The sequence below is a fragment of the Podarcis filfolensis genome, assembly GCF_964270895.1.
Source record: "Podarcis filfolensis genome assembly, chromosome: 3".
Lineage (NCBI taxonomy): Eukaryota > Metazoa > Chordata > Lepidosauria > Squamata > Lacertidae > Podarcis > Podarcis filfolensis.
The window spans coordinates 5,107,501-5,130,385 of NC_139606.1; the positions used below are offsets into that span (position 1 = coordinate 5,107,501).

At 42.4% G+C, this 22,885-nt stretch overlaps 2 protein-coding genes across 2 annotated transcripts in view; both read left to right on the forward strand.

Annotated features, from left to right (window-relative positions):
- Positions 1-416: 416 nt before the first annotated feature.
- LOC310759026 (uncharacterized protein) overlaps positions 417-22,885 on the forward strand; it is a 79,119-nt gene continuing 56,650 nt past the window's right edge. Inside the window, exon 1 of the mRNA XM_083605785.1 lies at positions 417-702. Coding sequence (XP_083461911.1) covers positions 520-702 — 183 coding nt within the window. The 5' untranslated portion in view covers positions 417-519. The remainder of the gene's footprint in view (positions 703-22,885) is intronic.
- Positions 10,471-21,064, forward strand: LOC310759474 (cytochrome P450 2K6-like). The gene is made up of 5 exons (XM_083606764.1): positions 10,471-11,414; positions 13,612-15,720; positions 19,544-19,728; positions 20,098-20,239; positions 20,624-21,064. The coding sequence occupies exons 2-5, from the start codon at positions 15,519-15,521 to the stop codon at positions 20,809-20,811; spliced, it is 717 nt and encodes a 238-aa protein (XP_083462890.1). The 5' UTR covers positions 10,471-11,414; positions 13,612-15,518; the 3' UTR covers positions 20,812-21,064.

The following is a 22,885-nucleotide window of genomic DNA, read 5'->3' on the forward strand; positions in this document are numbered from 1 at the left end:
GGATGCACGATTAGTTTTAGCTACAACCATTGGGGATTGCACCAGCAGGGTAGAAAAACGCATTTGCAATGCTTTGTTCTGATGCATGGCCTCGCCTTTAATGAAATAATGCGCCCCCCTCCCAGCCATGGTGGCGATGCTGGGACCAGCCAGGCAGTGCCATTGGTGCTTGTGGTCCTCAGGAGCTCAATGCTGCTGTGGTGCTTGCCATCTTGCCTCTCCAGAAGTCCATACTGGTGCACTTTCAGAAATCCATCCCTGAATGCAGTTCAATGATTACAAAGAATTTCACAATGCTGCCCTTTACTCCCCTTATAACAGATTAATTTTACACATAATCTGGGTGACAGGTCTGCATCCAGGTTCAAGAGAGTTTAATAATGGTTTAATGATTAGATCGAGACAGTACCTAGCATAATATATATGCTGCTCACTGCAGTTGCAAGACATTGTCCTCGACCAAACTGCACTGTGGCTTTCATTATAACCACTGCAAAAAAAATTGCTTGCTGAAACAAAATGGATTGGACGGAGCCGATTCCAGCATTGTTCCTCTTTATCCTTATGATTTCCTTTGTTTTGAAACTGGGCACTTTTTGGAACAAGAGCTCCCAAAATCTTCCACCAGGACCGAGGCCTTTACCTCTCATTGGGAATCTCCACATCATGGATCTCAAGAGGCCTTACAGAACCATGTTAAAGGTAAAGATTCCAGTTCTTCCCATGGCAAGGCTAAAGGGTACTTGGGCAGACCAATCAGATGAGCGGAGTAGAAAATTATTATTATTATTATTAATATCAATAATGCATTACATTTTGTTCTTTTAGAGCCTATAAATCTCATCTTCCCTTTGTGTGCTACAGAACCGCCTCTTATCTTTCCCAATCATAGGACCTAGCTGCAATTTATAACTGGTAATTTGAATAAGGTGTTTGGTGTCAAATCCATTTGACTCTGCCTCCATTTTCAAGGATGCAAAAGTGCCATTGCAAACCTTGCCCAGCCCAGCCTCCACCTTCAGCCTATCTTTCTAAACTAGATTTAAGAGGTGCCATTAAAGGTATAATCACTTTTATCCTTACAACTGCCTATTTTGTTCTGGTTTTCTGATTATGCCTAGCAAATATTTGTTCTGCCACAACTGAATAATAATAATAACTAGAGCCAGGGCTTTCTCGGCTGCGGCTCCAATCTGGTGGAATGCTCTGTCACAAGAGACTAGGGCCCTGCGGGACCTGACATCTTTCCGCAGGGCCTGCAAGACAGAGTTGTTCCACCAGGCCTTTGGTCAGGGCGCAGCCTGACTCCCTCCTCTGGCAACCTGCACAGAATTTTGCTTAACGGTTGCCATTAATTTGATTTTAATTAATTTTTATAATGAAATGTTTTTAGTATGTTGGATTATTTGATTGTTTGATTATTTGATTGTTGTTAGCCGCTCTGAGCCCGGCTTCGGCTGGGGAGGGCGGGATATAAATAAAAAATTTTATTATTATTATTATTATTATTATTATTATTATTATTATTATTTATACCCTGCCCATCTGGCTGGGTTTCCCCGGCCACCCAACAGACTAAGAATATGATAAAACATCAAACATTAAAAACCTCCCTTAAAAGGAGTGCCTTCAGGTGTCTTCTAAAAATCAGATAGCTGTTTATTGCCTTGACATCTGATGGGATGGCGTTCCACAGGGCAGGTGCCACTACCGAGAAGGCGCTCTGTCTGGTCCCGTAACCTCACTTCTCACAGTGAGGGAACAACCATTAGGCCCTGAGCCCTGGACCAGAGTTTCCAGGCTGAACAGGAGTGTGTGGAGACGCTCCTTCAGGTATACAGGTGACCTTTAAAGGTCAGCATCAACACTTTGAATAGTGCTTGGAAATGTACTGGGAGCCAACGTAGGTCTTTCAGAACCAGCGGTATATTGTCTTGGCAGCCACTCCCAGTCACCAGAGTAGCTGCTGCATTCTGAATTTGTTGCAGTTTCCGGGTCACCTTCAAAAGTAGTCCCACATAGAGCACATTGCAGTAGTACAAGCAGGAGATAACTAGAGCATGCACCACTCTGGCAAGACAGTCTGCTGGGAGATAGGGTCTCAGCCTGCGTACCAGACAGTTGCATTGACACAGAATCGACCTGCGCCTCCATGGACAGCTGTGAGTCCAAAATGACTCCCAGGCTGCACACCTGGTCCTTCAGGGGCACAGTTACCCCATTCAGGACCAGGAGTCCTCCACACCTGCCTGCCTCCTGTCCCCCAAAAACAGTACTTCTGTCTTGTCAGGATTCAACCTCCATCTGTCAGCCACCATCCATCCTCCAACCGCCCCCCGACACTCACACAGGACCTTCACTGCCTTCAGTGGTTTTTATTTAAAAGAGAGGTAGAGCTGGTTATTATCCGCATACCCCACAAGTGAGAGCCCAGGGGCCTGAACACTCATCCCCCAACACCACTTTCTGAACACGGCCCAGGAAGAAGGAGCGAAACCACTGTATAACAGTGCCCCCAGATCCCAGTCCCTCTAGACGGTCCAGAAGAATGTCATGGTCGATGATATCAAAGGTCACAGAGATCCAGCAGAACTAGGAAACAGCTTTCACCTTTGTCCTTAGCCGGCCAGAGATAATCGAGCAGCATAAGCAAGGCAGTTTCAGTCCCATGATGAGGCTTGAATCCCAAATGGAAGGGATCCGAATGGTCCGCATCCTCTAGACGTTCCTGGAGTTGTTCAGCAACCACCCGCTCAATCACCTGGCCCAAGAATGGAAGATTTGAGACTGGGTGGTAGTTAATGCAGTCTTGGTTCTGTCAGAGAGGATTTGCATTAATATATTCTTTGGGTATGCCAGAACTCTGTTTCTCAATTTTTCTTCTGTTGAATTCCAGCTGTCAAAGCAGTATGGCCCTGTCTTGGGCATCCAAATGGGACCCCAGAAAACTGTGGTGTTGACAGGATATGAGACAGTAAAGGAGGCTCTGGTTAATCACGCGGACGCATTTGCAGACAGGCCCATCGTTCCATTATTTCAAGAGCTTACAGAAGGCTTTGGTGAGGCACCTCCCTTTCTATTGGAACTGGTAATGCTTGCAAACACACACTGCTCCCACCAGGTGAACACAATCTGTTCCCAAGAAATGGTTTGTAAGATGAGTGTTTGCAAAGCAAATCATCGAAATCCATTGTTTCCTGTGGGGGAAAATCCTTGTGACTTTTTCAACCCACCTCAGTGCCTTTGACATTGACAGAGTATCTGCAGGCATTAGGCTGAGAATGTGTCACAAAAAGTGTCACCTGTGGATTTCTGCAGATCAAGCTAAAATGTTAAAAAGACCAGGACAACTTTTTTTGGTCTTGACTTTCAGTGGCTCAGTGGGGCTCTGTTGAAGAAACAAAAATGGAGACCACTTAAAGCAAACCTTTCCCATTCCCACCTTCTTCCCAACAGTCATATTTTAGAGCTGGGGGAGAATGAGACAGGAGGATTGTGAATAATAGTCACACAGCACAGTAATGCCACACACCAAGGGGAAACTGACTGACCATTTTCTGCCCCAGCCTATATAGAGAAGAAAAATGAAGGAGGCATAATGGAATACAAAGTAACAAGCAGAGTTCTGATGGGATCCCTGACATGTAAAAACCACACTCCACTCTAGCCTACACTTTATAATGGAAAATATTGATCAATGGGTTCTCAGGTCATGCTCTGATGACACAGCTGCCAGCTACTTTGTCAAAGCTCAGAAGTCTGAATGGGAGAATAGCTGGGATCCATTCTCAGCTCCATGGAAGAAATGCAGAACACAATTTATTGATATTTTTGTACAATGGCCATGCACACATGAAACCTTTCCTCCCGTCTCATCAGGTGTAATTTTTTCTAATGGTGAGAACTGGAAAGTGATGCGGCGGTTTGCTTTAAGCACATTACGGGACTACGGAATGGGAAAGAGGACCATAGAGGACAGAATTCTTGAGGAATGCAGTGTCCTGATAAAGAAATTTGAATCTTATGAAGGTGAGTTGGTGTTTTCCTCTGGTGCATAGCTACACTACCGTTATTTAAAGGTGCCAAGACTATTGTGTTACATATTCCTAACTTCCAGAAGCACAGCTCCCAGGGTTCCCTGCAATTGGTCTGTTCCTGTAACATGCAGATTGCACTGCAATAACTCCTGTGACTTCCAAGCATTTCTTAGCCCAGCTATGGCCACATCCAGCAGCACTTAGGATCAGTTTATTTGTTAAATGAGGTCTACACATAGGTAAGCTGCCACTAGGGATTTAAGGCAACAAAGAACAGACTTAGCATGTCCATTCTAGGAATGTTGTACTCGTCTCTTATGTGTTTTACATCCCACAATTTAAACAGAATATTTTTGCTTAACTGTCATATTTACGTATAGGAAAACCATTTGAGACCACCACAATTATGAATGCAGCGGTTGCTAATATAATTGTGGCCCTACTACTAGACAAGCGATTTGATTATGAAGATCCCACATACGTAAGACTTCTGAAGTTGGTCAATGAAAATGTCCGGCTCGCCGGAAGCTTTTCAGTCACGGTAATCTATTTTTTACAATTAAAACAAACAAACAGTTGATTATAACAAACGCAGTTGATTATAACAAACAAACCCAGTCACTCGGCTGGGTGAGGACTGCAGGGCCTGCTCCCTTCCAGGGCCTTTTCCAACTGGCCCAGGCCCTTATTTGGAACAAACTTTTGGGGAAGTGTGGGAAGTGTTCTGCCATTGCTTCCCTGTTCCAAGTGGTTAATGTGTTTTAAAATGTCCTCAAGCAGTCGGTGGCAATTTAAATTTTTATTTCTTTATTTCCTTTTTTCCTTTGTTGGGGGTGGGTGGGATGGATATTTGGTTGGGGATTAATTTTAGTATAATTGTTCTGTTCCTTTTGTTGTTGTTTTATTGGTTCTGTATAGTTTGTGTTTGTTTTTAAGGGGCGGGATCAGGGCTGCCTGGGAGTGGGGCCCCAGCCAACATGATGGCTGGGACAAGTTCCACAGGGGGGGAAGCACTGGGACATCCGATCTCGGTAATCATGGGCAGGAGGCGGAGTTACGCTAAGACCAGACCGTGTTATTACTGAGGAGGCAGGTTTAGTCATTGTTTGAAGACGATCCCTGCCTCCAGGTCTGGCCTTGACCGGATGGATACTGGAATCAACAGGGGAAACCCACATGACCTGAAGGTGTTGCTGTGTAATGCCAGGTCAATGATGAACAAAACCACTGCCATCCACGACCTGATTGTGGATGGAGGATTTGACCTGGCATGTGTGACAGAGACCTGGTTCGAGAAAGCAGATGGGCCTGTCCTTGCCGCTGCTTGCCCACCAGGTTTCTCTTACGCACAGCAACCCAGGTCATGTGGGCAGAGAGGGGGGGTTGCAGTGATTTTTAGGAAGTCACTAGCTTGCACCAGGCGTCCTACTGGGAAGATCCAGTTTTCTGAGTGCATGTTCTGGAAGTTGGGCAATAGGGGCAGTACAGGATTCCTTTTGGTGTACCGACCTCCGCGCTGCACCAAGGATTCCCTGTCCGAGCTGCTTCAGGTCGTGGCGGATTTTCTCCTGGAGACACCTAGTTTGGTTGTCCTAGGGGATTTTAACATCCATGCCGACACGACCTTACAAGGGGCAGCTCGGGACTTCGTGGAAAGCATGGCCTCCATGGTGGCTGTCCCTGAATAAGTTTGGCCCAACTCATAGTCATGGACATGCCTTAGACCTGGTGTTCACCTCTAGTGACGTGGGTGATCTGACACTAAGAAAAAGTGAAACAAAAGAAGTGCCATGGTCAGATCACTTCCTGGTGCAACTGGACTTCTTCGCGACCCTTCCCCTCTGCAGGGAGGTGGGACCTATTCAGATGGTCCGCCCCCACCACTTAATGGATCCAAATGGTTTCCAGAGAGTGGTAGGGGATGTTTTATCCCATGTTGATGGCCTTTCAGCTGATTCCCTGGTGGCCCACTGGAATGCGGAGTTAACCAGGGCTATTGACTGTCTGGCTCCGAAGCGCCCTCTCCGATTGCATGGAGCCCGGACAGCCCCGTGGTTTTCTTCAGAGCTGAGGGCGATGAAACAATCGCTGAGACGGCTAGAGCGTCGGTGGCAGAAAACTCACTCCGAATCTGACCGGACACAGGTTAGAGCTCAACGTCGAGCCTACCAAGTGGCGATAGCGATGGCGAAGAAGACTTTCTTCACCGCCTCTATTGCATCTGCAGAAAATAGTAGCAGGAGACTCTTTCAGGTGGTTCGCTATTTAATGGAACCACCTTTACCAGCGGGGCCTTGTAAAGACCCCAAGATCTCCTGCAACAATTTTGCAAAGTTTTTTGCAGATAAAATCACTCATATTTGGAAGGAGCTAGACACCACCGTGGGAGCAGGGCTGGGGCGGGAGAGTGCTGGAGCTCTGTCTGGTCAAGTTGCATGGAATCAATTTCAATCTGTTACCCCCAAGGATGTGGACAGGCTGCTTGGACGCGTGAAAACAACCACCTGTCTCCTTGATCCTTGCCCATCCTGGCTAATAAAAGCAAGCCGGGAAGGGCTGGGCGATGGGCTCTGCGGGGTGGTGAATGCTTCCCTCTGTGAGGGAACATTCCCAGATCCGCTGAAAGAGGTGGTCATTAACCCGCTTCTTTAAAAAACGTCTTTAGACCTGGCCAGTATGGCCAACTATCGCCCAGTCTCAAATCTTCCATTCTTGGGCAAGGTGATTGAGCGCGTGGTTGCTGAACAACTCCAGGCATGCCTGGAGGATGCGGACCATTTGGATCCCTTCCAATCGGGATTCAGGCCTCATCATGGGACTGAAACTGCCTTGGTCGCACTGGTTGATGATCTCCGGCGAGCTAGGGACAAAGGTGAGAGTTGTTTCCTAGTTCTGCTGGATCTCTCAGCGGCCTTTGATACAATTGACCATAACATCCTTCTGGACCGTCTAGAGGGGCTGGGAGCTGGGGGCACTGTTATACAGTGGTTTCGCTCCTTCCTCCTGGGCTGTGTTCAGAAAGTGGTAGGGGGGGATGAGTGTTCAGACCCCTGGGCCCTCACTTGTGGGGTGCCTCAGGGTTCCGTCCTCTCCCCCATGCTTTTTAACATCTATATGAAGCCACTGGGAGAGATCATTAGGGGGTTTTGACTGGGTGTCCATCAATATGCAGATGATACCCAGCTCTACCTCTCTTTCAAATCAGAACCAGTGAAGGCGGTGAAGGTCCTGCGTGAGTGCCTGGAGGCGGTTGGAGGATGGATGGCGGCTAATGGATTGAAGTTGAATCCTGACAAGACAGAAGTACTGTTTTGGGGGGACAGGGGGCGGGGTGGTGTGGAGGACTCCCTGGTCCTGAATAGGGTAACTGTGCCCCTGAAGGACCATGTGCGCAGCCTGGGAGTCATTTTGGACTCACAGCTGTCCATGGAGGCGCAGGTCAATTCTGTATCCAGGGCAGCTGTCTACCAACTCCACCTGGTACGCAGGCTGAGACCCTACCTGCCCGCGGACTGTCTTGCCAGAGTGGTGCATGCTCTAGTTATCTCCCGCTTGGACTACTGCAATGCGCTCTACGTTGGGCTACCTTTGAAGGTGACTCGGAAACTACAACTAATCCAGAATGCAGCAGCTAGACTGGTGACTGGGGGCGGCCGCCGAGACCACATAACACCGGTCTTGAAAGACCTACATTGGCTCCCAGTACGTTTCCGAGCACAATTCAAAGTGCTGGTGTTGACCTTTAAAGCCCGAAACGGCCTCGGCCCAATGAAGGAGCGTCTCCACCCCCATCGTTCTGCCCGGACGCTGAGGTCCAGCGCCGAGGGCCTTCTGGCGGTTCCCTCATTGCGAGAAGCAAAGCTACAGGGAACCAGGCAGAGGACCTTCTTGGTAGTGGTGCCCGCCCTGTGGAACACCCTCCCATCAGATGTCAAAGAAATAAACAATTATTGGATTTTTAGAAGACATCTGAAGGCAGCCCTGTTCAGGGAAGTTGGGTGGGGTACAAATAATAAATTATTATTATTATTATTATTATTATTATTATTATTACAGTGTATGCAAATGGACAGGGCTACCTGTTTATTGTATATTGTTCAGGGTTCACTACAAAACATAGAATATCTTGAGAAACCTGGTGCTAATTCAAAATATTTAGAAAACTCACATGGTACAGTCATCCTGTAACTATAAAAGTCTCTTTTGCACAGACGCTTTCTGGCCTCACTGCCATCGGGTCTCCACGGACAAGGAAGAACAATTCCATGATGGCTCAGAAGGGGCCTCCAAGGGCAGATCTCCCTCTCTGAAGGCGAACCTCCAGAGGAGAACTGCCATAACCTATTATTCCAGGGTTGCACATAAATTATGCTATGCTGAGGTAGCCCACCCCACATTCCAAATGCCCCATTCCAAATGTTTTGTTTTGTATTTGGACAACCATGCTTTGAGAGACCCAGCTGAGAGTACAATACTGAGTTTTTCTAATGTCTCTTTTTCTATTTTCACATTTTTATCCTTTCAGCTGTATAACATGTTTCCTGCTCTTGGTTTTCTTTTGGGGGCTCGTAAGACTATCAATCAAAACAGAGATGAGCTGTTTGCCTTCATAAATGCCACCTTCATCAAACACCTCAGAAATCTGGATGAAAATGACCAGAGGAGCTTTATTGACTCATTTCTTATCCAACAGCAAGAGGTAATTAAGTTGGCCCAGAATAAGCGTTGCCATTTTCAATTCATGTTTTAAGGGCATATTCGCAAGTGAATGCGTAAGTTGTAGTCAGGAAGTCTCACTTCAGAAGGGACCAACCTGGCATACTTCCTCCCCTTTCCCAATAGTCAGCCGTTGTTAATGTGTTACAGAAGTTGCCTCTGCAGGGTCAAAGGTTGCATGCTCAACAGCATTTCTGGGAAAAAAATCCCTGATCAAGAAAACATGTAATTATAGATAATTATGCAGTGATGAGAGGTAATCAGGTCATAAATATTGGTTGCCAGACTCCCTTTTGATACAAGGGACGATGGGATAATGCCTCATGTGCTGAGAAGAAGGCATTCTTCACACTGAAGGAGATAGGAAGCTTTGTGGGTGGGGCGGCATCTCAGAGCAAGGAAAAAACATTGGCCCATGCACTGACCAATCAGCCTTAAATTAGGGCTTCAGTTCTTTTAACCATTACTAAGACTGGAAATGAATATGAATTGGAGTTTCTGCTTATCAATTAATTAGCACCCAGAAAAGGAAACAGGTGGTTGGGTGATGACATAGTTCTAAATAACAGCCTGGAAATTATTTCTAAAATCTTAAACTAATTACTGATGAGTTTGAAAAGTTAAAGCAGATCTACAGGCCTGGTGTGCTGGTCCCATGGGTTACCCGAGAGGCGAGATCCAAGTCCGGTCCGTGGTCAAAGGCGCAACATGGAGGCACTCCGTAGTAGCTGAAGCTGGGTGCAGGGCAGGGAATCAGGTGAAGTCAGGAACAGGCCAGCAGGGAGACAGGGCGGGTCACGAGCTCAGGCAGGAAAACAGGACAGGGTCCAGGCAGGAACTAGCAACCAACAATGTTGCTCCTGCAAGTTGGGACTGCGGCTGGCTGGCTTTTATCTGCCCCGAGGCATAGGGCGGCCCTGATCCTCTGGTGACTCACCTCTCCTGGCCTGGAGGCGAGCACTCCTCCTGCAGGAACTTAGTTCCTTCCTCCTCTCTGCCCTGAGCCTCTGCAGCTCAGGAGAGGCTGGAGGGTTACCGGACCCAGAGGCAACCTCAGTTTCCTCTGACAGGGCTGAGAGTGGAGCACCTGCAGGTAATGGGTCCTCCATCACCTCAGGAGCCAGAGCAGACTCAGCTGATGCCTGCACCTGAGGATCCAGCACAGGTGAGGACCCTTCAGGCTCATGCCCCAGCTCTGGCTCAGCTGGTTCTGGAGGCGAGGAATCCTGTGCAGGCTGGGATCCCTCAGGTTCAGCATCCGAGTCCAAATCCCAGGCCATCACACTTGAATTTGCTTTTAACTTGCCTGTAAAACTGGCAAGTCTTTCCCGTGCTATCCTGACTGGGAAATAAAAGTGAATTCTATCTGCATCACAAGGGCAGCATAACGGAGATGCTCAAGTGTGTGTGGGGGGTCTCATAAATCAGGCAAAAATAATTGACTCCTTCATTGCTTCTTGAAAATATATGAAAATGCCATAATGAACAGTTAGCACAGTTAAGAGATGAGATGTGCAGAAAGTTTGGAGAGATTTGATCAGAGATGCAATTGCAGATGAAATAATCTATAGAACCTGTGGGAAAAGACTTGGACTTTTCCCTGCCTAAATGGGGAAACAACAGCTTTACAGCTGTATGAAGGGATGAAACAAATAAAAGAAGCTGTTGTGAAAATCTGAATATTTTGAATAATAGTTATATACATAATTCACATACAGAGATGCGGAAGACTACTTTTCTTCCTTTGCTTTATTTTATTTTTTAGCTTGCTTTTTCTGTGACTTTTAATCATTGTTAGTTCTCTGTACGTTCTGTTTGTATGTATGTTTTGTTTTTTGAAGTTATATATTTTGGATAAATGAAGATACCCTCAGGAAGGAGATGGACCAAAGATGAAAGGATCTGTGTGAGATGCAGAGAGGATCCCTCAGGGTGGGAAGCTGAGGAAAGAGGTGGGAACTGGGAGGGTTCACTCTTCTGGGTCTGGAATAAGGGTTAAGGTATAAATAATAAAGATCTTAGAATTATTATCCTCTTTTTTTCTCTCTTCTTTTTTGGTTTCTAGTTTGTCCTGCTGCAAATTCACAGCAGTCTGAGACTGAGCCACTTTTAGATGGCCATTTGGGAGAGCAGTTGTACGATGGGGGGCAGGAATGGTAGAAAGGAGAATTATTGGGTGCTAAGATCCAAGTTTTGGGCAAGTACTGTTTCGTGAGAGAACTACAGCATAGATTTAAAAAGGACAAAATATGCAGCAAAGTAATAGTGGAAATATAAGTTGTTGAAAAGCATCTTTTAACATATGTACCAAATAAAGGTTCTAAACAGCTAAGAAGTTTTAATGTTATTTCACTCTGCTTTTGATCCTCTGCCTCACTTGTGAATCTGCTGGTTGTAATGTGAAACTGCATGGCTGCACCTTTGTGAGAGAGAAATGCTAGGAATGTATTCCTGATAAGCAAGGACTGTGTGGATCTTAGAAAAAGTGCTCAGTATGGTGAAAATCTTGAAAAACTCCCCACTGCTGGTTGGTGTCATACGGCAACTATTGAATGAACAATTGGAAGAACTCCTCCGTCTCTTCACTCCCCTCTGACTCCCAGTGGGACAGGCAGCTATTACAACCAGCAACTCTATCGGTGTTACTCTTCCTGTTAGAAAGTGTGGCTGAAAAGACTTCCGGGTTAGCGCCAACGACGAATGGCGGAGTTCCTCCGACCAGAGGAACGGGCTCCGTGGAAATTGGGTCTTCCCGTTGCGGCGAAGGCGGGGACCCGCTAGAAATCCCAGGCGGAGAAGCCTGGGAACGTGGGGTTCGGCAGAGCACCAAGAGCGCCTCCCCTACTCGCGAGGAAACCCCTTTTGGGGCTCCGGAGTGAAGTGGGGTGAGCAGCGCGGTGCCGCGATCCGATTGCTATTTCCACGGAGGGAAGCCTCACAGCCATCGCCGGAGAGCGCTGACTTTTTCCTGATGACAATTGGACTCTAAATCAAGTACCCGTGAGTAAAAACGGAAAATTGGATTAAGAAATCTGCAAAATTTGTGAATTAGGCAACGAAGCGGGAAGGTTTAAACAGGAAGTCCGCTTTCCGCTTTTTGTATATAGACTGAAGCAAAGACCTTACAATCTAATAGCCTGGAAAACTGTTTTAAAGTTGGAAATTTCCTGCATCCACAACCAATAAAACCCCCTTGGAAGCAGGAGAAAGGGGGGGGGGGAATTTGACTGTTTAACCCTGCAGGAGGAGAATAAAGGAATTTAAGTTTCCATCGTCCCAAACCTGGGGACGGGGTGTCTGGACAGAAATTGTTTGAGACGTCCATTGATTGAAAGTGGAGCATTTTGACAGATAGTTAAAAAAAAAAAGAAGAGAAAAGAAAAGAAATAAATTAACTTCAACGCTACTTTCTGCATCTCTGCATTTTAAAGAAACAAAGTATTTGAAAACCGAAAGTAATCTCCTTTGTTGGATACATTTTAAAAATTGGATACAAATAGAAATTGTGTCCCCTAGAGGGAGCCTGTCAGTTTGCTGTTGCAGCTTACTTGGAGACCTTACAGCTGTGAGATTGGGATCATGGGACCAGCCATTTGACCTTGAACAGAAATGTGTTGGAAGGAAGGTTTGGTATCTGCCCTTGGCATAACAAATGCCTTGCTGGAGCAGCTGCATGAGAAAATGAACTTGATGAATGAAAAGTTGGACCTGATGAATGCTGTAGCCAGTGAATATGATTTAACAGGAAATAAGGATAAAGAAGCTATACAGCGACCAATTCAGGAATTTGGTTTGACAGGGCAAGTCCAAGGGCAGATGAGGAAGGAAGAGGCTGCGATTACACCTCAAACAACACAAGTGGAGAGATCCAAAGTCCTGCAGGAACAAAAGCCACTGCACTGGAAGATTGAACTTGGAGAGTGTCTGGAAGTTTTTGGAGTCAAGGAAGCTCTCAACTCTAGTGGGATTATGAAACAGGTGGACAACTATCTTCTGGATAACTATTTTTTGGATTACAAAGCTGATGACGGGGAGTGGGACTGTGGGGAATGGGCTAGTCTGATGAAGGAAAATGGAAATTATTACTGGATGGAATCCTCCGGAGACCCACTCCCCAAGGAGAAAGGGGAGAAATTACGAAAGAAACCAACAAAAGACAAAGAAACACGTAAGCACAAACAAGAACAAGAAAATCTGCAGAAGGGGCCTAGAAGAGACTTAAGGGCCTCGGACATAAGATCACCAGATTGATGGACTGGATGTAATGGTTAGAAAGGACTGACATAACCCGAGACCAGGAAGAAGGGACGTTGGATAAAAATTAGAGATATTAAGAAAAAATTCTTTTTATTTTTGGAATTAGTGCAACATTAATGAAATATCAGGGAACATGTTGGAAAGGAACTAAATTGGCTCTAGTAAAAAAAAGATTTAAGGAGTTATGTATGAATACGGTTTAAATTTTGAAATTTTGAAAATTTAAGGTTTTTAAGACAAGATAAGGTTAAAGAAATTAAGGTAAACTGAATAACAGAACTTATTAAAAGACGGAAAAGTTATGTTGAATTAATAAATAAGATAGATTGTTAAGATAAATTATTTGAATTAAAATTGAGAAATATGGGAAGAATTTGCTGGAATAATGAATTAAATTAGAATACAAAAAGGGAGGTGTGAGGAGGTTCAAGAAATAAGCAAATGAAAAGATGCTATTTGAGATTTGCATTTTTCTTTTTTTGGGTTTTTCTTTTTATCTTATTTTTTTGCTGTATTTTTCTGTTTGTTTTTTTCTTTTTTCTCTTTTTTCATATTTGTATTCATGAAATTTTGAATAAATACCATTTTTTTTAAAAAATAGAAAGTGTGGCTGAAGGGAGTTGCAATCTCAAAAATATGGAGGGCACCACATTGTCTATATCAGTTTAATGAAACAGTTCCAGATGAATATGTGGTATTTCTGTGTCATTTTTCCAGTTTAGACTATGAGTAAATACATTAAAGACTATGAGTAAATGCATTAAAGAAGTTCAACTGAGAACCATATATGTCAGCAGAAAACAACACTTTATGGTAACGCTGATTTCAGATCTCCACAAGTGTTCGCCAGAAATTCTGCCTTCCATGTATGCAATCATAATACTGTTGCAGGTTTGTGGGGTCAGTCTGCATGATGCCTGAGCACGTTCCAGCTTGTGGGGATCTTGTACCCAGTAAGGGTTAATTCTAATGGAGGAATCTATTGTTGAATCAGTCAGACAAGTTTCTTTGTGAGATGAGGGCTATATACTTGTCATCTAAATACTGCCGCTATCTCCTTTGTCTAAACAAAGGCTGTTGGCTAAGGAGTTAAACACTACGATTCGCATCAGAGAAGGAGGAGCTGGATTGCCTAGCTTCCCCAACCTCCTCTCTTAGCTGGTAGATGCTGAACAACAGCTGTGACTATGGAGAAGCAAGACATTTTGGGGTCTTGATGCTGAGCCCCTCTATCTTATGCTCGGGTTGTATATATGTCTAAATAAACCCTATATCGGATTTCCTGTTTCTTGCCAAGGGATATGGCTGCTTCCCATGAGATAGGACACCCAGTTGTGCCAGAAATTCAAGACTAATATGAGGGTAATTTGTCCTGCTGACCCTTCCAGGGGATGAGGGAGCTGTCTCACCCACAGATCGTCTGATATCTGTCGCCCACAACAAGATGTGGGGGCAGAGGACGCTGGGTGCTGGACCCTGGCACAGAAGAACTCTCTGGATTCCATCTCTCGAGCAGGGACACCTGTTTTTAAAAATTACTAAGATTCAGACCAAAAACGGGCGTTTCCTGGATGGAGGAAATGAAAGAAAAATCTGCTAAATTATACAGTCGCTTGGGCTGAAGTGGCTTGGGCTGAAGTGGAGATAAGATGGCGGCGGTTGCTGCACACTTACAAAATAAGAATCCTCCTTCCCCAGAGAGGCTGGAAATATTTTCTCGATTATAAAAAGGGGTGTATTTTACATAAAAATGCATTTGCTTGCATGGATATATTTTTACACATGGTTTCAAGAGAGAGTGACATCAAATTTTGGGTGCCTTCCAGTTTTCTTAGGACCCGGGAAAACTGGTGGGGGGACATGGGGTGCATAGAAGAGCTGCAACAATTTCTATATAACTTACCGTTTATGCAGCACACCCTCACCGAATTGCATTTACTGGACACATTCAAAACATCAGTTCATCAAAAGAGAACAAAGAGAAAACAGGGCCATTATTCTTAACTTTGGATGGAAGCCCAGGACTTTCAGCAGAAGGAGATGCCACCAAGAGAGAGCTGTCTTTTAAAATAATCTAAGAGAGGGAAATATTGAAATAAAAGCTCCTGTTAAAACAAGATTGGGAGTCACATACCAGCGAATGATTGATAGAGAAGGCAAGGACGGTTAATCAGAATTTGGAAACTGGAAATTAACAAGAAAGCAGAAAACAAATAAATATATTATCTCTGAAACCCAGGACATGAGGAATCCTACCTTTAAAATTTCTTTGAATTTGGAATATATAATTGGTAATATTGTATATTATTTCATTTGATTTGTTAATAATTGGAAGATTTTTATTGGAAAATTAATAAACATTATTTTAAAATAAATAAATAAACCCTATATCATCATAATGGCATAGTCTGGGAAGCTTGGCATCTCTCACTACTTAGCGACTGGGGTGCTGTGCAATGATACTTTGGATCATCGGGTTCAGTCAGGTCTTCATTTTTATCTTTGCACATGAAATTTTCTCACTACATTCGTTTTAATCAGTTCATACTCTTTGCAACCCAGGAGGAGAAGAAGAAGAAGACGAATGCATATTTCCACAACGAAAACTTAAAAGCTGTTGTGGCCAACTTATTTGCTGCTGGCATGGAGACCACTTCTACCACACTGCGCTGGGGACTGTTACTAATGATGAAATATCCTGAAATTCAGAGTGAGTCCTTTTAATTGGGTTGGCTCCCATTATTGTGAGATATCTTAATTCCAGTTATATGTAACTATTAGAGAGAGAAAATATTTATAATTTGCATATATATATATATATATATATATATATATATATATATATAATCACAACAATTGTTCAGTCACAAGTTTTACATTTCAACCTGGACACCCTTCTCCCTCTTTCTGTGGTTCTTTACATTTCGTTTCATATTCCTGCATACTCCAGATTATCTCAACATATTATTTTAGATATATATTCCGGTATATATCCCATAGATATATTGAAACTGCGGGTTTTTTCATTAATCCTGCCAATGTCTTAGTATGTTTACAGTTTGTTTGTAAATTTGTAATAAACCATTTCCATTGCTTTCTAAAAATAAGAATAATCTTGTTCTCCCAGTAAGTTTTGCCATTTCTGCGTAGTCCATTAATTTCTGTATCCATTCTTCTCTTGTCGGAACCTCTTCATCGTTCCATTTTTGAGCAAATATTAATCTTGCAGCAATGACTGCATAAATAAATAAATTTGTATAAATTTATATAAATTGCATACATGAATAAATTTCTAAATATTCTATACTAAATAAATTTCTAGGTAGTTCTGATCTCATAATTTCCAAAAGAAAAGCTTATGGCTTTTTAAACATCTTAAACATCTTTTTCAGTTCATCATATATCATTTCCCAGTAAACATATGAAAAATAGTACTTTATTTCTCTTTACGTTTCCAGCACATATTCAGTTTGGATTTATACATTTTAGCCAATTTACTAGGTGTCAGGTACCATCTATGTAACATTTTCATATAGTTGTCTCTTAAACAATAACATTCTGCAAATTTTATATCCACATTTGATAAACTTTCCCATGCCTCCATTTCTATATTATTACTAATATCTATTGCCCAGTGTATCACTGAAGATTTCACTTGTTCGTCCTTTGTCTCCCATTCCAATAAAATCTTATACATTTTAGATATCACTTTAACATTACAGTTTAACAGGTCTCTTTCTAGTTGTGATTTTCGTTCCCCAACTCCCCGCTTCATATCCCTTTTAAAGACTTCATTCAAATGATGATATTGTAACCATGTTGTTAATATATCTGATAAATCTTTTAAAAAATTTAATTTACCGGTAAATTTTCCAAAGGTGAAAGCCATAGTGGTGTTTTGGTCTCCAAAAGGATTTTATACTTATCCCATACTCTATACATTTTTTTCCTGATTATATGGTTTGTAAAACCTTTATGTACTTTCACATTTTCATACCTCAAGTAAGCGTGCCAACCAAAAATATTATCATGAGCTTCCCAATCTGAAATATGTGGATTATTCAATAACAATCATTCCCTCAAACAGCATAGACAAGGTGCTTCATAATAGAATCTCATATGTGGCAGGGAAAAACCTCCTTTCTCTTTCATCTGGCAATTTTTTTATGTTTTATTCTTATTTTTCCTTGTCAGATATATTTAGAAATATATTTTTGCCATTTGTTAAAACAATTTGTCGTCCTGATCACTGGTATTGATTGAAGCATTCCATGACCTTTTAAAATGTGTTTTTTTTGTAGGGGGGTTATTGGGTGGTTGTTTTTATTTTGATTATGTATTTTGTGGTTTTCTATTTTGATTTTATTCTGTGAATAATAAGGATAAACAAAAAGAATATTGACAGTAATACATTCATTTTAATGGTTGACGTAATGTAAGTTTCATTCTACTCCATATTTGCAAATTTATTTTAATATCCTCCCAAGTTTTTAAATAATTATCCTTATACAAATTTATATTCTTGCTCTTAACCACACACCCAAATATTTAATCTTCTTTTCACTCTTTAAGATGGATAAACTTTGTAATTTATTTTTACCCTCATCATTCATATTTTTTACCAGGAGTTTGGTTTTATCTTTATTAATTTTAAGACCTGCTATTTCTAAAAAAGAAAATAAAAAAATCTTTTCCAATGCCTTTGGGATTGACTCTATTGGTTCCTCGACAAATATCACCACATTATCTGCAAAAGCTATTATTATATTATATTATATTATATTATATTATATTATATTATATTATATTATATTATTATTATATTCATATTGTCTCTTTCCCGCTTTTATTCCCGCTTTTTTTATTTTATTACATCTTATTCTTTGTGCCAAAACTTCTAAAACTGTTATAAACAATGACGGTGATAGTGGGCAACCATGTCTAGTTCCTTTAGTTATTTTACAATTCTCAGTCAATACATTACTTACTGATGGATCAGTATATATTGCCTTAACTCCTTTTATAAAACTGTCTCCACAAACCATATATTCCAAAGCCTTGAACATATAATGTCCCAGGAGACATTGTCAAATGCTTTCTCGTAGTCTAAATGCTTTCTCTTTTAATACAGTTTTCAACCTATTAGCTAATATGTCTGCAAACAGTTTATAATCATTATCCAACATCGAAATAGGTCGATAGCTCTTAACCAGCTTTGGATCTCTATTTTGCTTATGAATCAAAGTTATGTATACACTCTTCTGGGATTTGGGTAACTCTCCTGTATTCAAAGTTATAGTCATAATATCTTTTAATAATATCTTTTAAAGGTTGCATTAGGTAATCTTGTAATTTTTTAATAATATATTGCTGAAACTCCATCAGGTCCGGGTGCCTTCCCTAATTTTGCCTGTAAAATTACTTGCTGTAAAATCATCATTGTGACAGGTCTATTCAGAAATGACATTTCAACTTTTGGTATCTTAAGCATTCTGTTGTCTTCTAAATGTTTACCCATTTCCTCTACGTTACCTCATTTGCTGTATAAAAGCTCACGAATTGATCTATTATTTTTTTCAGATTTTCCACAACTCTACCTCCTACATTTATTCTATCAATGCAGTTTTTTCTTCTTTCTTCTTTATTTGCCAAGCTGATAGTTTTCCTGTTTCTTGGAGGCATATAACTTCCAAGTTTAACTTCTTTACAACATGATCAATTTTATTCATTTAGTCTTATTATTTTGCTTATTTACATTCCCACTTAGAATTTTCAAAGCCATCTTGTTCCGTAGTTATTTCTCTTTCGCCTCCACCTCGGTTGAATCTTCCTCTTCCTGTCCAAATGCTCTTTCTCCATCTAACCTTCCACCATATTTTCTCCAAAATTTGTATAGCTCGGTAGGCCCACGAAATATTTGGTTTTTACCATTATATGTCAAAGATACCACTTCAGGATATTCGCAGCAGTGATATTTTAATAATCATCCTGGATGAAATTCCCTACATCAGTATATCAGTTTATTGGCTAAAATGTTTTTCCTGTTTAAAAAATACCTGTGTCACATTCTAGAGACTAAGTATGTGAGTATATTCCCTATTTATTTGTCTTTTGCCTCTACCTCTGTTGAATCTTCCTCTACCTTCCTCTAGGTTCCCTTCCAAATACTCTTTCTCCAGCTAACTCTTTCCCATATTTTCTCCAGAATTTGTCAGGGTCTGGAGGATCCCAAAATCTTTGTTTTTGACCTTTATATGTAAAAGATACCACTTCAGAGTATTCCCAGCAGTGATATTTTAATAATCATCCTGGATGCATATCTCTCCCTCAGTATATCAGGTTATTGTCTTAATTGTTTGTTTGTTCTTCTTAAAAATACATTTGTTAAATTCTAGAGATTAAATTTGTGAGCCTATGGAACTGTAGAACGAGTTTGTGGCAGTTTTATGCTTCAGAGATTAATTTTTAAGAGACCTAAGTCACAGAGATAACCTGAGCAGAAAAATAAACATATTTCTTTTTGTTTCCCCCAGTAAAGGTCCAAGAAGAAATTGCTAAGGTTGTTGGATCTTCTCAGCCAAGGATTGAACACCGAACAAAAATGCCTTATACAGATGCCGTGGTCCATGAGATCCAGAGATTTGCCGATATCGTCCCAACCAACCTGCCACATGCCACGACTACAGATGTCACCCTCAATGGCTACTTCATTCCAAAGGTGATCCTTTTCATTGAACTGCTGCCCACTAGTTACAATATATTTTAAGGCTATCCTGGGAGTAAGCCCCGTGGACTTCAGGGTGGGTGACATCTGTGCAGACTTGTATACGATTGCACTGCAAGCTTTCAGTCTACCCTTCGGAAGCTGTCAGGCATCAGCTTCAACCCATTAAACAGATCTCAGTGGGAAGGAGCACAAGGTTAGAAATAAACCGTTTCTTGTGGAAAATCATGGTTTATACATTAAAATTTGTCAAACTAAAGACATTTCTCGGATGAACTCAAATCTCATTTCTCCTACACTAAATATTTATTGTACCAGAGGCATACACTTTATTTTAAAATGACTCTTGCTTTGCCTTTGCAGGGGACATTCATCATGCCATTGCTGTCCTCTGTGCTGCATGATGAATCTCAATGGGAGAAACCACATAAATTCTATCCTGAACATTTTCTTAACTCTGAAGGGAAATTCATAAAGAGAGATGCTTTCATGCCTTTCTCTGCAGGTAACTTTTTTTTTTTACTTTTGTGTATATCTGCATAGTGTGTGCTTAGTCAATGGGATTTTTACATGCATGGAAAGTAGCCTATTGTGCAAAGGTAAGAATCACATCAGTTGCTGTGGCCATTTCTGGCACCAGATCTGGCCACCATTGGTGTGCGGCCCCTGGAATGTTGCTCACCAGGGAATGTGGCCCTCTGGCTGAGAAAGGTTTTCCACCCCTGGTTTTCACATTGCAGGATGGCTCGTATTGGGAGCTCATAATTCTTTTAAGATGGGCACTGTGAGCTGTTATTTTATCTCTGCATTTTAGTCTGCTTTAAAGGATTTGTGATGTTATTAAGCAATTGCTAAACCCAGTTCCTCTGCTGCCTGTGTGTCCTTACAGGTCGGAGAGCATGTTTAGGTGAGACTCTTGCCAAAATGGAGCTCTTCCTCTTCTTCACAAGTCTCCTGCAGAGATTCACCTTCCAGCTACCCCCTGGAACATCTCAAGAAGACCTGGACCTTACTCCTGCTATTGGGCTTACAACATCTCCCATGCCCCACCAGCTCTGCGCTCTGCCACGTTTCTAAGACTCACAAGCTCCTGGCTTGCTTAGCTTACCTGTGTGTGCAATGCGAGTCTTTCTTAAAACACCCCTGTTCAACAAGGGTATTTGGGTTGAGTTGCCTATGGGTGGAATTGGTCCGTGCTTTGTCACAAATCTTGTGTTCCCCTTTACCTGCCATACTGCCGAATCCCGTGAAACTAGCCTTGGAGCATCTCTTACTTAAAACCTGGCCCAGAGTTCTTCTGACACTTGGGGCATAGAGATCAACCAACAAAGCTGGTTCATTTATTCCCATGTTAACATATACTTTCAAATATCTTGAAGCATCATATTCCCAGGTAGATGTGCAGAGAAAGCCACTTCCGAGCTAGGGAGGAGGTGGGGTTGCGGGCTTCACGCCCCTTCCCACACTCGCGGGGACTGGCTCCAGCCCACACGATAGCGGGGAATCCTCGGATGCGTCATACCCCGAGCCAGCCAATCGGCTGGCTTGGGGGGCGTGGCCTCGCCTACTTAGGTCTGGCGCGGCCAGGGCTCTTCCTCTTTCCCGCGCCGCAGCTGACCTGGTTTTCCCTCCCCTCCCACCCTTTAGGCTAGGCTCTCTGACGTTGCTATGGGCTTCGGTCGGTCGCCGTCAAGGGGCCTGGTAGGAATTTTTCCAACTGGCAGATTGGCACCAGCCACTTGGTTTTTTGTTTTTTTTTAAGCCTTTGTTAATTTTCCAATAAAAACATCCAATTAACATATCAAATCAAATCCAATAAAAATAAAAAAACTAAAATAAAAAAGTCCAATTGTCTTCCAAATTGTAATAATTTTTGTTTTGGCTTCTCACAGTCTGAATTCTGAAGCGCTTTCAGCATCATAGTCCTGCCTCTCATTATCCTCAATGTTTTTCATAATTCCATATCCAATTTTTTTCCTCCACGTTTTGACTCTGGTTCTGCGCTCCTCATTCATGTCAGAAAACAGATATTTTTTTTCCTATGGAGTGCAGATTTGTCCGTATATTGTACTCTTTCAGCTGCTTTTGTTTTTTCATCGCACCGCTTCATTTAATTGCATCCAATTTCAAAGTTCTGTCCAGCTCTTTGAGAATTGTTATTTTGGCAGCTCCCAAATCGTTGATCTTTCCCGTCCAGGTGTTATCAAAGAAACAGAGAGAAACCTCCTTCTTTATTCTTAAGCAGACTGTTTGCAATGTAGCAATATATCAGACAGTTAACAATTGGCCTTTGGAATCCTCCCAATCCCCCCTCCGGGCCCTAGAGGGGGGCTGCCAGACATCCATTCAGCCCTCTCTCTCGCTCATAATAAAAAAGATCTTTGTGCAAACAGTTGTGTATATAATATTGTTTCCAGTCTTTATGACCAACCATCAGTTAGCTCCTGTTTTTCTTAATCAGGGAAGTATTTCAGATATTCCATAAGTGCGTGGTGGGTAGAAGCCATTTTGTCCTTTGTCCTTTGTTTTCGTCTTTAACAGGCATTTCAAATCTTAGAAGCAAAGCGGCTGTGAATAGGTCCCAATTATATATGAAAGTCCATCTGTACTCACTTTTTGAAGAGCAATTTAGGTTCTTAATGAGGCTTGGCATGCAACGCAAATTGTTAATGTAAGAGGGAAAAGAAAAAACATACCAAGACTGTCCAGATTCCAAACATCATGATGAGGATCTCTTTGAAGTTCGATGTACCAGAGACTGTACATACTTCAGGTTTTTCCCCAGCTTCGTCAGTTCAGAGCGTGTCTGGTTGTTCTCCAAATCTTTATATTTTCCCAAACAGATGCGTCCGGTTATGGGGTGGCATCGCAGGAGTGTCAGTCCATCCCTTGCTCCGTGACCCAGTGCCCCTGCCGTCTGCCACATCAGCAATCTGGGGCAAACCGCGGGTCATTGAGACAGTCCTCCCCTGCCCTGGGGAGGCTGCCAGGGCTAATTACCCCCCTATCAGCCCTGAATTATCGGAACGGCTGAGGTCCAATCGTGTGGGATCCGCCATTTTCCACGGCCGGAAACAGGAAGCCCAGCACCAGCCACTTGGTTAACTCAAACTCTTGTGTCCTGTGTCTTTATTTCTATAGGGTGAGGCAG